Source organism: Apiospora kogelbergensis (genome assembly GCF_038363985.1).
Source record: "Apiospora kogelbergensis strain CBS 113332 chromosome Unknown utg000001l_segment0_segment0, whole genome shotgun sequence".
NCBI classification, from domain to species: domain Eukaryota; kingdom Fungi; phylum Ascomycota; class Sordariomycetes; order Amphisphaeriales; family Apiosporaceae; genus Apiospora; species Apiospora kogelbergensis.
Window position 1 is genome coordinate 4221427 of NW_027117418.1, and position 10228 is coordinate 4231654.

Consider the following 10228-nt stretch of genomic DNA (forward strand, 5'->3'; position numbering starts at 1 on the left):
CTGCTGCTGCTGCTGCTGAACAACACACAAACACACACACATACACATACATACACCCCCTTTAGCGCGACTCCCGATTTGCGCAGCGAGTCAAGACGGCGAAGATACTTTTCTAGTATCCAATCTGTCCCGAGACTTTAGTCGTGGTTTTGCAAACTAGCAAGTAGTCTATACTACACTAGTGGCCCTCAGTATCGGCAAGCGACATTCATATTAGACGCGAGCAACTGCGAACCGTTTACGACGCCACGAGATCCGACGGCCATTGTGCCTCTATTACTACAACTACTATCACTACTACTTCTGCATCCCGCCGGCCCCGTCGTGGTCCACTCCTTGGCTACCGGTAGGTGAGATTTCCCACTGCTTTATTAAAAGAGAGAGTCGCCTTGCCGTCCTTGCTTCGGGCTTTGCTTCCTGGGAGGAGTTGGCACATCATCACACTTCATTTACTCGGGGTCTGTCTGAACAAAAGCAAAACAAGCTTCGACACATCGCGTAACCCCTTCCCACCCAACACCACGTCGTATTTCTATCTTGGATCTGGGTCTTAATCTAATCAAACCGGGTCCTAGAGGTACACTCAACCGACTTCACTCCATCACCACCCTGAACATATTCGCTTGTCGTTCGCTCAGAGCGCCTCTTGGTTGCTTTGCCTGGTTTTCTCTTCGTAAACACCACTCCTGACTCTGAAACTCTTTGACGCAGCTGTCGTTCGTCTAGAGTCCACGGTCATTGTGCAGTTTTGGCAGAGTTCTGCGCCGTCCCATCTATCTTGCCGACGATCGACAATCCGACCGTTAGAGGTAGTCGAGTCAGATGCATGAATCCTAATTCAACGGCTGGGGCATTGGCATATTATCGGCAGCAGTCCCGCTATGGACGCGGGTGAGACTGGTAGTAGGCAAAGGTTTGTCTTTTTCTTTTGAGGTCTGCACCTCGCAGCGCGAAGACACTTGACCCTGTTTCTTTTATTACAGTCGGCTTACTTCAGCCAACAGACCTGACCTATTCAACTTGCACCACCGAGAGGTGTCATCGGCTGAAAGACCGAGGGAAGGATCCAAAATGGCGACTGCGACACTGCTCAGCCCCGCGGGAGCGTATCATCCCCATAATTCGGCATACGCTCATCCACCGCCGCCGCCGACCATGCCCGGCATGATGTCAGCTGGAGAATCTCGCAGAACACCCAGTGAGCTCGAAGCGTCTAAGAGACAATCGCTACCCTCTATATCAGAAGTGTTCTCGAGCTCCAAGCCGAGCCACTACTCACCCACTACACAATCTACTCATGGGAGCTCACAAGGCCTCCCACCGCCACCGCCTCCCCCACCGTTCTCAGCTGCTCCGCCACGAACGGATGCTGGCCCAGAGGCACGGGCTACATTAGCTACTCCAGAGGAGAGGTTCTCTCGATTTGCGCCACGCAGCGAGGGCCCTTATCCGGGGCCATCGAGTTCAAGCTTCGCATTTGGTGAACAGCGAGAGGGCGCAAAAGCCCTCGGACCCATCACAACGGAACGGGAGTCACCCACCGGCTTTGTCATTTTCACATCCAAGCCATCTCCCGCCAGGACAATATCCCCTTGGCCACCAAGCCCCTCCGATCTCCCCGCGACACATGGGGCCTCCAGGTCCGCCTTATGACCACCACCGTCCTCCGCTGCATAGTGATGAGGAATATGGGTTGCCAAGGCGCTACGATTCCTCCGCGCTGAATCGCCATTTCGAGGCCTGGGGTTACACTGATTGCCTACAAAGGGTAAGAACCTTGGTCGATTCTCAAGTTTTTCCTCTTGGAAGTGGCGAAAGCTAATTGTGAATACAGATAAGCTGGACTGCACGCACCATGTCGAACTTCGCAGAAGCCTACCTAAATATAGCTTCGGAGCAGCATGGCGGTCAACCAATCCCTGAGCGCTTACCGACATCGCGGGAGATCACTGAAATGTTGAGCAATGTGGACTATATGAGGAAGTCTCTGGAAAATGTCCGAGAAATCCAACACAACGTAGAGACCGAGAAAGCTCGCGAAGCAGGCAAGCACCAGAGACCATATGACGATGACGACGTCAGCATGTATGGCGACGGCCTGAAGCAACATTATGGCATCGGGGAAGTCAAAAAGCGAAGAGGGGTGAGTGTCTCGAGAGATTGTTGAATGATATAGATCGTACGCATACTGACAGAAAAATAGCGTGCGGCGCCTCCTGGCCGATGCCACAGCTGCAATAGAATTGATACACCAGAATGGCGGCGCGGGCCTGACGGAGCCAGGACACTTTGCAATGCTTGCGGTCTTCACTACGCGAAGCTGGAAAGGAAACGACAGATGGAACAACGAGCCATCCGACCGAAAGCCAGCTCCGAAAACTGATAGAAGGACCCGTCTTCGTCCTCAGGCCACCTACCAGCAACAGCTCAGGTCGCCCTCGGTCGATGCTTTAGCACTAGCGTGCCTCTATACCGATCAATGCGCTTCGCTTTATGGTACAGAGATAATGCAGTACCTATGACAGATATGGTACACAGAGACACGCCCATAATATACCCCTTCGGACATAAGACGCTTTATTCGATTTTGGTTCATACCCACGCATACGAAAACATATCCGCATGTATATACCCCGAGTTTGGGAAAGGGATTTGGCATTTTGATTGGCCTTAAATGCATTGTTTGGCGTTTTATACGAGACGTGCTCTCTCCATCAGTATTGTTGTTTTTACACACATCCTGGGGTTAGGAGAAGTCATGGCAGAGGAAGCAGCATATCAAGAGAGCTGGGTACCGTGCGCAGGAGGCGTCGAATACGCCTCGGTCACCCACAGGGGTTGCTTGGAAAAGCGGGAAAAACATTTCATCCGTCATGTTGTGCACGGTAAGGCACCAATTGGCGATTCTTCCAAAGGGCTTGGCAGAAGTCAATACCCCCGCCACATATCGTGGACACTGATGGTATGGAGACGATGGAGGCAAGATGCTGCATGTATGATGTAGAGATGGACACACGGAGGTAAAAGATATCCTATACGGAACCAACCAAGCCATTTATGGACCAAATATAACATTACCATCGAACCTGCTATATACCTGCTTTGTACCCTCGGCTTGCGGCAGCTCCAGTGCTAAGGCCAGGCCGTCAATCGCCTGTGAGGTGCGCCCTGTAAGCCCTTCCCGCTACTCTCAACACATACTACGTCAGGAAACTATATGCGGTTGTACGCTCATGCATAGCAGGCATGACGGCGTAGGAAGTGCAGAAGATAGTCAGAGTCAAAGGGGTTCAGCAAAGAACGCATGTGATATGAGAGGCATGCTACTGACTGCCTGGCTGGCTGACGTCCCATGTAGATTACCACATTGACCATATGCATAGGGTTAAAACTGTGAATATTGAAGCATACGTAGACTCGAGTATACTTTGACGTTTCGTACTATAAGCGCCTGTTAGCTTGGGCTGCCTGCCGTTGCCGTGCCCTTGAAACAAAGCAAGCATATCATGATTCGTCACGTCACACATGGTTTTGAAACAGGCGGCGGGAGAAACACGCAGGACGGATAGCGGGAGCCCGAACGACGGGCAGGAAGGACGAAAGGGAAAAAGTGACCACATGCGGTATAACACGAGTTATCAAGTCTCAAGTCATACTCTTCCTCGAAACCCCCTCTGTCTCCTTCTCTCCCTCTCCCTCTCTCTTCGGCTTGTCTTGTTACACTGCGAGCTCGGGCTTCGCATTATAGCGGCGCATCTCGCTCGCCCTTCTTGCCAACTTGTGGCGCGACGATGAGAAGAACAAAGCGGAATGAGAAAGGGGAGAGGAGGAAAAGCAAGACGATGCCGTAGACAGACGCAAGGCAAAAGAAGCAAATACGGGCTATGATGTCGCATGTATCTTTGCGGCACCGGAGTACCTCGCTGACAGTTCACCAAATCGGTTACTATATACATTTAACTGGTTAAACGAAACGGAGATTGGTGTCCATATGCCGCGTTTTGACATGAATGAAATTTGTGACGCCTGTGCATGAGTCCTCTCTGCCGTCCATGATGATATGATGATGGGTGCAGTAGCCAAAACGAGAAGTGACAGTTGACAGGCACTCCTTCAGGGGGGCGGTTGGAGGGGGTGGTGGGTGGCCGGACCCCCTTAAGCCGGACCCCCTTCCGCAAAATCCATTACCCAGAAGTAGCAGGCAAGGTTAATTTAGGGGTTTGATTTGATCGATCGGGTATCATCAAGATCTGCGGGAGGGCCCCCCCGACTGGTGACTGGAGGAGGCTCAGCTAAGGGTAAGTTCAACCACAGTCATGACAATCTGCTTTCGGGAGAATCTCTTAACTCGGGGGACAATAAACTGCCCCGCCACTAAAGTCTAGGCCGACCATCGGGTACATAGGCGCATAGACAATCGCGAATCATGGCATATATTTGCCTTTCTATTGTGGCCGGCCTGCCTGCTCAATTACTGCCACATCATTATTATGAAAAGCAGGGCCGGCTGGCCAGGTTGCAGCCAGCAGCACAGTGACATCGAGTAGGGGCGCGTGCACATGCTTCTAGCAGCTGCAATGTAACTGCGTCTCAGGAATGCCGGTCGCGGATCCCTATCGAGAGGAAGTGAAGTCTTACGGCATGGCACATATTGCTATATCAGCACGGGCTGGTTGAGCGCGAGAACTCCCCTCCCCTGGCCTCGACGGTTTTTCTCCCTGCTGTGGATCAGAAAAGCAACAACAACGAAAACGAAAAACACCCCTCCTGCCTCCTTGGCTGAGCGGGCGAGGGAATAAACATTACATATAGTGGCGTATGCATTGGCATGATGCAAGCCATTTCTGCTGCTGCTGCTGCTACTGCTGATGCCGACTTTGCAGCGGGCTAACGGGCAGGTGCTTGTCCTTATGTTGAGGTACATGTCGATACTTGGTCTACATTTGCACGAGGGATTGCCCCCTCTTTTCGTGCAATGACGGGTTGAGGGAAGCATGGTGAGAATCCCCTCAGCACTCGCTTTAGATTCAGCACGGCCTGCTTATAGGCATGCGTGTTGCAAATGATGGATGGTGGCCGTGGGAGAGAAAGTTCAACAATGTTCCGTAAGGGAGAGAGTACAAGTAGTATGTGGTGGTCGGTCGTAGAAGTGCACGAATCAAGCTCGGCGAATGCAAGCAAGCGTATCTGCGCTTAAAGCGAGATCTCGTCCACCCAAACCCGTACCCAGCCACCAGCCCGTAGTCATCTGGCAGGGATGGCCTTGGGTCAAGCTTCCATGCTATCTGGGGAAAGGGGCCGAAGCCGAAGGAGGGAGCTGGGAGGAGGGAGGAAGTATGCCAGTTGTTACACGGCTCTGCTGCAGCCAAGTCCTTTTTATGCTTCTTCAACAACATCCACTGCAGACAGCTCGTGCGCTACCTTGTAGTGGCGTCGCGCTTTCTCCCGAAACCAACACCAAGCATGACGGTTTTGTGACAAGTCAGTTGACGACAACGATTATCATCGACCCTTGGATATCTCAAGAATCGCACTCGCGAAAGACCAACAAGCCAAGAGGCTGCTTGTTGTGACCCGGGCCCTTCCTCGCGTCTTGGGTCTACCAAAGCTCGTCAATGACATACCATAGGGCGTTTTCCTGGCTCGTAGAATTCAAGCCTTACATGGCGTTGCCAACGGGAAAGCCCAAATCAAATGAAATGAACCTTGGCACTTGGTCAGATGCAACGCCGTTACAGGCTTTAGACTATGGCCATTCGCGCGCGCAGTGAAACCTAATCTTGCCTTCCGTCAGGATATGATAGGAGTGCAGTAAAACAAAACCTCGTGCATCGGCGCCGCATCGGCTCGTTCCTGGTTGCTAAGGGGGCTGGTGCTGGTCGGCCAGTCACACAGAGGGGTAGGGGAGGGGACGAACATCCTGTGACTGTACGTCGACATTCGAACTCAAGATACGGGGTTGGCATGATATGTAGTTTGTTCTGGCCCAACACAGATCTGAGACATCCAGATCGATCTTTGGCTCAGCTTCCCGATATAGAGCTGCTGTGCTATCTACCAGTCATGTGTCTCCGTGGTCGTATAGGTGGTAGACTCGTAGATGACGAGATTTGTGATTGCCTCTCACCAACGCCCGTTTTCCTCCGAGCAAACAGTGCCACAAGGTGCTAGTCACACCGGGAAGAGAAAGAGAGAGAGAGAGACGGGCGGGCTCCATGTCTCAAAAGAGCGCTCGCCTCAAACTGCCCCCTCCTAATCGATGCCATCGCCCGGAGCTGTCCCGCCCTGGCTACCTGCTCGAGAAGAGCGGAATAGAGCGCTGGGCCGTCTGTGGTTGGCCAGCAGGCTAGCGGTGGAGGGGGGCGTTGCCGCCTCTCGTTGGCGGTTGCTGAAAATAGTCTCAGATCGCGTGGCCACAATCCACCCATGCTCCCGGCTGAAAAGCCACGTGGGATGGCTCGACCACCGACCATCGCACACGCTGGCAGGGGGTGGGCTTTGAGGGAAGTCCCCTGTCACTGCCCTGTCGCCTGTCGCCTGTCTGCCTGTCTCTGTGTCCTGGGGGGATGTGATATCGACTTTCGCATGGCAACTTCCGGCCCTGCCCTTGCAAATGGCCGTGTGTTACTTTCACTTCTGATGATGAGAAGATGATGTCCTCTCGGAATTCTTCCGCATGCGAGGGTTGGCTACTGCTGCTTCCCTCCCTAATGAGATGATTTTAGGGTTCGCGCTGGTACCTCGGTTATCTTAGATGAATATTCTAATCCTGATGCGATCTTCTGCCCAGTGGGTTTTCCGACGAACCAAACCTGAACCTATTGCCACTGCAGCCACCGATGGACTGGCACCTGTTCACCCGAGGCCCGGAAGTCTTCCGTCTCGCGCCTGTCCTCTGGTCTGGTCTCGTCCCCTCTGGCCCGCTCTGGGACACGCAAGCCACATGCATCTCTAACCCCATGGTTGGTGAGAACGTACGGTAGCGTGGCGGGTTGGCGCCGACAGGCTATTGTCTTTCCCTCCCGCCTAGATCTGGTGCGAACGATCACCCTTTTCTGGGCACCTCGCTTAGCCTCTCGGCCCGATGAAATGCTGAAAGCGGACCATACCTGAAAGGGGGCAGAAGAAGAAGAAGGCTAACCGAGGCAGACGGGGTATTATTGCAAGTGCCTACCTCAGATACCGTAACACTGACTACTTCGCTGCCTTACCGATTTTCTTGACTGTTGGCGGGAGCTGCTTGTTTGGTCCACGGCTGTTCAACCAGATCGAAGCTAGCCTCAGATCTTGAGCCGATCGAAGTTATCAGGTGTTCTGTTACGTCGGCATGCGAGCAAGACATCGTTTTGAGCTACGGCCGTCGAGCTGGCGCTTAGACATTGGTCATGTTTCGCGGAAGAGAACCGCGTGGCTAGCACAGACGCCCTCGCCACATGGCGATAGTAGCAGCAATGGCCGCCATGTCCAAGCCAGTGTTACAGGTAGTGCGTGGCTTTGAGCTAGGAGCCTGTCAATCGCAGATGCCAGACACGCCATGGGGGAAAGCAAGCAAGTCCTACACCAAACTGACGATTCTCGCAGTGCCAATTAGCAACGCCACTGCCGGTATTGCCAGTCTCTTGGCAGAGAATGGGGTCTAGCCAGTGGTGTCGTTGCACAGAGTAGCAAGCTATTTGCGATCGTGTCCCTCTCTCGCGAGGCTCGTCATCCCTCCGTCTATACTTGTAAGTGCCGTGATAAGCGGGCTACTGTCGCAAGCTCGTATTGGGAAATCGTGATGGTCGTCAGTAGCGCCAGTTCTATCACGAACCGGTCTCTTTAGTCAAGGCTGAAAAAGATAACCTCTGTTCTCACCCTTGAGCCCCCACCCCCGACTGACAGGTAGCAGACTCAAGTACCACTAGTATCGGGCTGATGGGCGATATCGTACGATGGCTCCATGACTAATTCCATAGTTCAAGATCTAGAAGATGCAGAGGCGGTTTCCGTCCGACCCAACCGCCAACATGCAAATCCTTGCCAAGCTCTCGTGATGGGTGATCTCAACCCCCTTTCATGCTGCCAAGTGGAGTCTAAGATGAGGAAGTACAAGATCTTCCCTACCCGACACGACGTCCTCGGTACCGCATGCCGCGCCAGTGCAAGCCACGGCCCCTCATTTACGACTAGATGACTTCGGCCACGGAAAGCTGCGCAGCCATGACTAGCAACATAAAGTCGTTCGTTTCTGACGTCAGTCTTCGAATTATTAGAGGTTCTGGAACGCACTAGGTCCCTCTTCCCCGGGATCCCGAAAAGAGCCTCCTATTGCGATTGGAATCTCCTCCGCGAAAGAAAGAGAAAAAAGAAAGAAAGAAAGAAGAAAAAAGCAATCATGGTACTTTTGCCTTTTTCTTTCTTTCGCCTCCAGGCAGACCGGTTTCGCTAGTGGCTAGGGGCCGGGGTTAGGAGGGATTCACCGACTAGCCCTGCACGTTCGCCACGATGAGACTGATCTACGACATCTTATTCAAATCTGCTGTTATCGGCGGGACAGATCACAAACCGAGATCAACGGCCGGCTTGATGACCCACTAGAATGTTGCAGACTGGAACAGGCAGACAGACCTTGCCACTTGCTCAGCTTCATCTGAAGACGACTCACACCGAAATGCCGTCATGATGAACATGATCCGAGCGCCGCACGATCAACGGGTCCAAAACGTGGTCTGTCATCCCAACATCAACACGTCGAGATGCTGGAGATGGATCTTGAATTACACTCGGGAGATGACACCTGACACGCATGGAAGCTTAACACGTATGATTTCCCTTCCATGGCTACGAACCAGCTGCCAGCCGCGGGAACAATCTTGAGACGAGGGAAAGGGTGTGTGGGAACATGCAGGGAGGGGGTTGGCACTAGAATTAACTCTGCTTATGCGAAAACCTTACTTATCGCTACCAGGTACGACTACTTTAGCTTATAGTTCATCCCTTCAGCCCTTCGATTCCGAAGCGCGGAAAAGGGTAGAAGAATAGACTAGAAACAAACGGGTATCGCAGCTCTCGGCGCTAGCTGAGATGGCGCACGAGAGCAGAGGTTTCTGGCTTGTACCTCTGAAGTCACGACTAAGGACGCCAGGCACCAGGCTGGTGTCCATGGGAGATACCAGTGGCTTGAGTAACACGTCTTTTGTTTCCCGTCGGCCCGGCAAGTGCCAAGCCAGCAGCCCCTTTCCCCCTTTCCCCCTTTCCCCCTTTCTCGATAAAGTCATACGCGTGGGTGCATTACCCAATGGCTTGTTCATTAAGCAACAGTAGTAGGCTGCATTTCCTCATAACCGCAATCGTATCGCCTTTCGGATCTGGGCCTTCAGAGGACAAACCTCGTCTGTCTGCACATCCGCAGGACGACTAACAAGACCCAGCATGACCACATGCTTCATGGAGATAGAGGATAGAAAAGACACGATGGCACCAGGTAGCGTATCATACATGATTCGGGCAAGGTCTTTGAATGTTCGGGTTTTATTATGACTGTGAGTTCAGTGTGAGAAAGGGGCTCGAAGTAAAAGGAACAAACCCCCTTTTCGGGCGTACTTGAGAAGCCTTCACGTACCGATTTCCTTACTGCAGACGACCGAGAGGATCGGGAAGCACCTAACAGTATAGACAGACTGCCTACGCAGGTAGGGAGTTACGCATGCACGTCTACATGTAAGGCAGGTCACGGGACGCTGGGGATGCCTCCCCGGCTGCTGAGGTGCCAGGAAGGAGTTTGCGATCACAAGCTCCACACATCAACCCCCATTGGTATGCGGGGGCCGGGACGTGGGCGGGTTACCGTGCAATCCTCAGGTCTACGTCCTCCCTCTCCTGCGAGGGGGCCGAAGATGGCACCTTATACGGACGCAGCGTCACACCGGTCCAATGGGAGCAGCGCATGGCTCCGTTCCAGCTCTCGCCCCCTCTCGTCGCGATGCAGACTGTGTGGGGTCTTGGCGAGCTCTCCTCCGCATGCCAGACACTGCAATGGTTCGCGAGATCATGTGGACCGCCAACGCGCTCCCCGCGAGAGGGGTGACGGGTGGCAGGGGGCAGTAGTAAACTGGTGGTTGGGATACTCCGGTCCTCACCCGCCTTGCCCGGTTTTCTATTCTCTTTATAACTGTAGCTTTGGTCGCGCTCCCCGAGCTGAAACCCATCGTCCTCTCCTCAGCAGCCTCAGCTCGCACACGCAACCAAG

At 53.3% G+C, this 10228-nt stretch overlaps 1 protein-coding gene across 1 annotated transcript; it reads left to right on the forward strand.

The window, feature by feature from the left end:
* Positions 1-1071: 1071 nt before the first annotated feature.
* Positions 1072-2383, forward strand: PG998_001337 (GATA zinc finger domain-containing protein 10; the record flags this gene model as incomplete). The annotated part of the gene is made up of 4 exons (XM_066868155.1): positions 1072-1640; positions 1702-1768; positions 1835-2143; positions 2204-2383. The coding sequence occupies 4 exons, from the start codon at positions 1072-1074 to the stop codon at positions 2381-2383; spliced, it is 1125 nt and encodes a 374-aa protein (XP_066736570.1).
* Positions 2384-10228: the final 7845 nt, after the last annotated feature.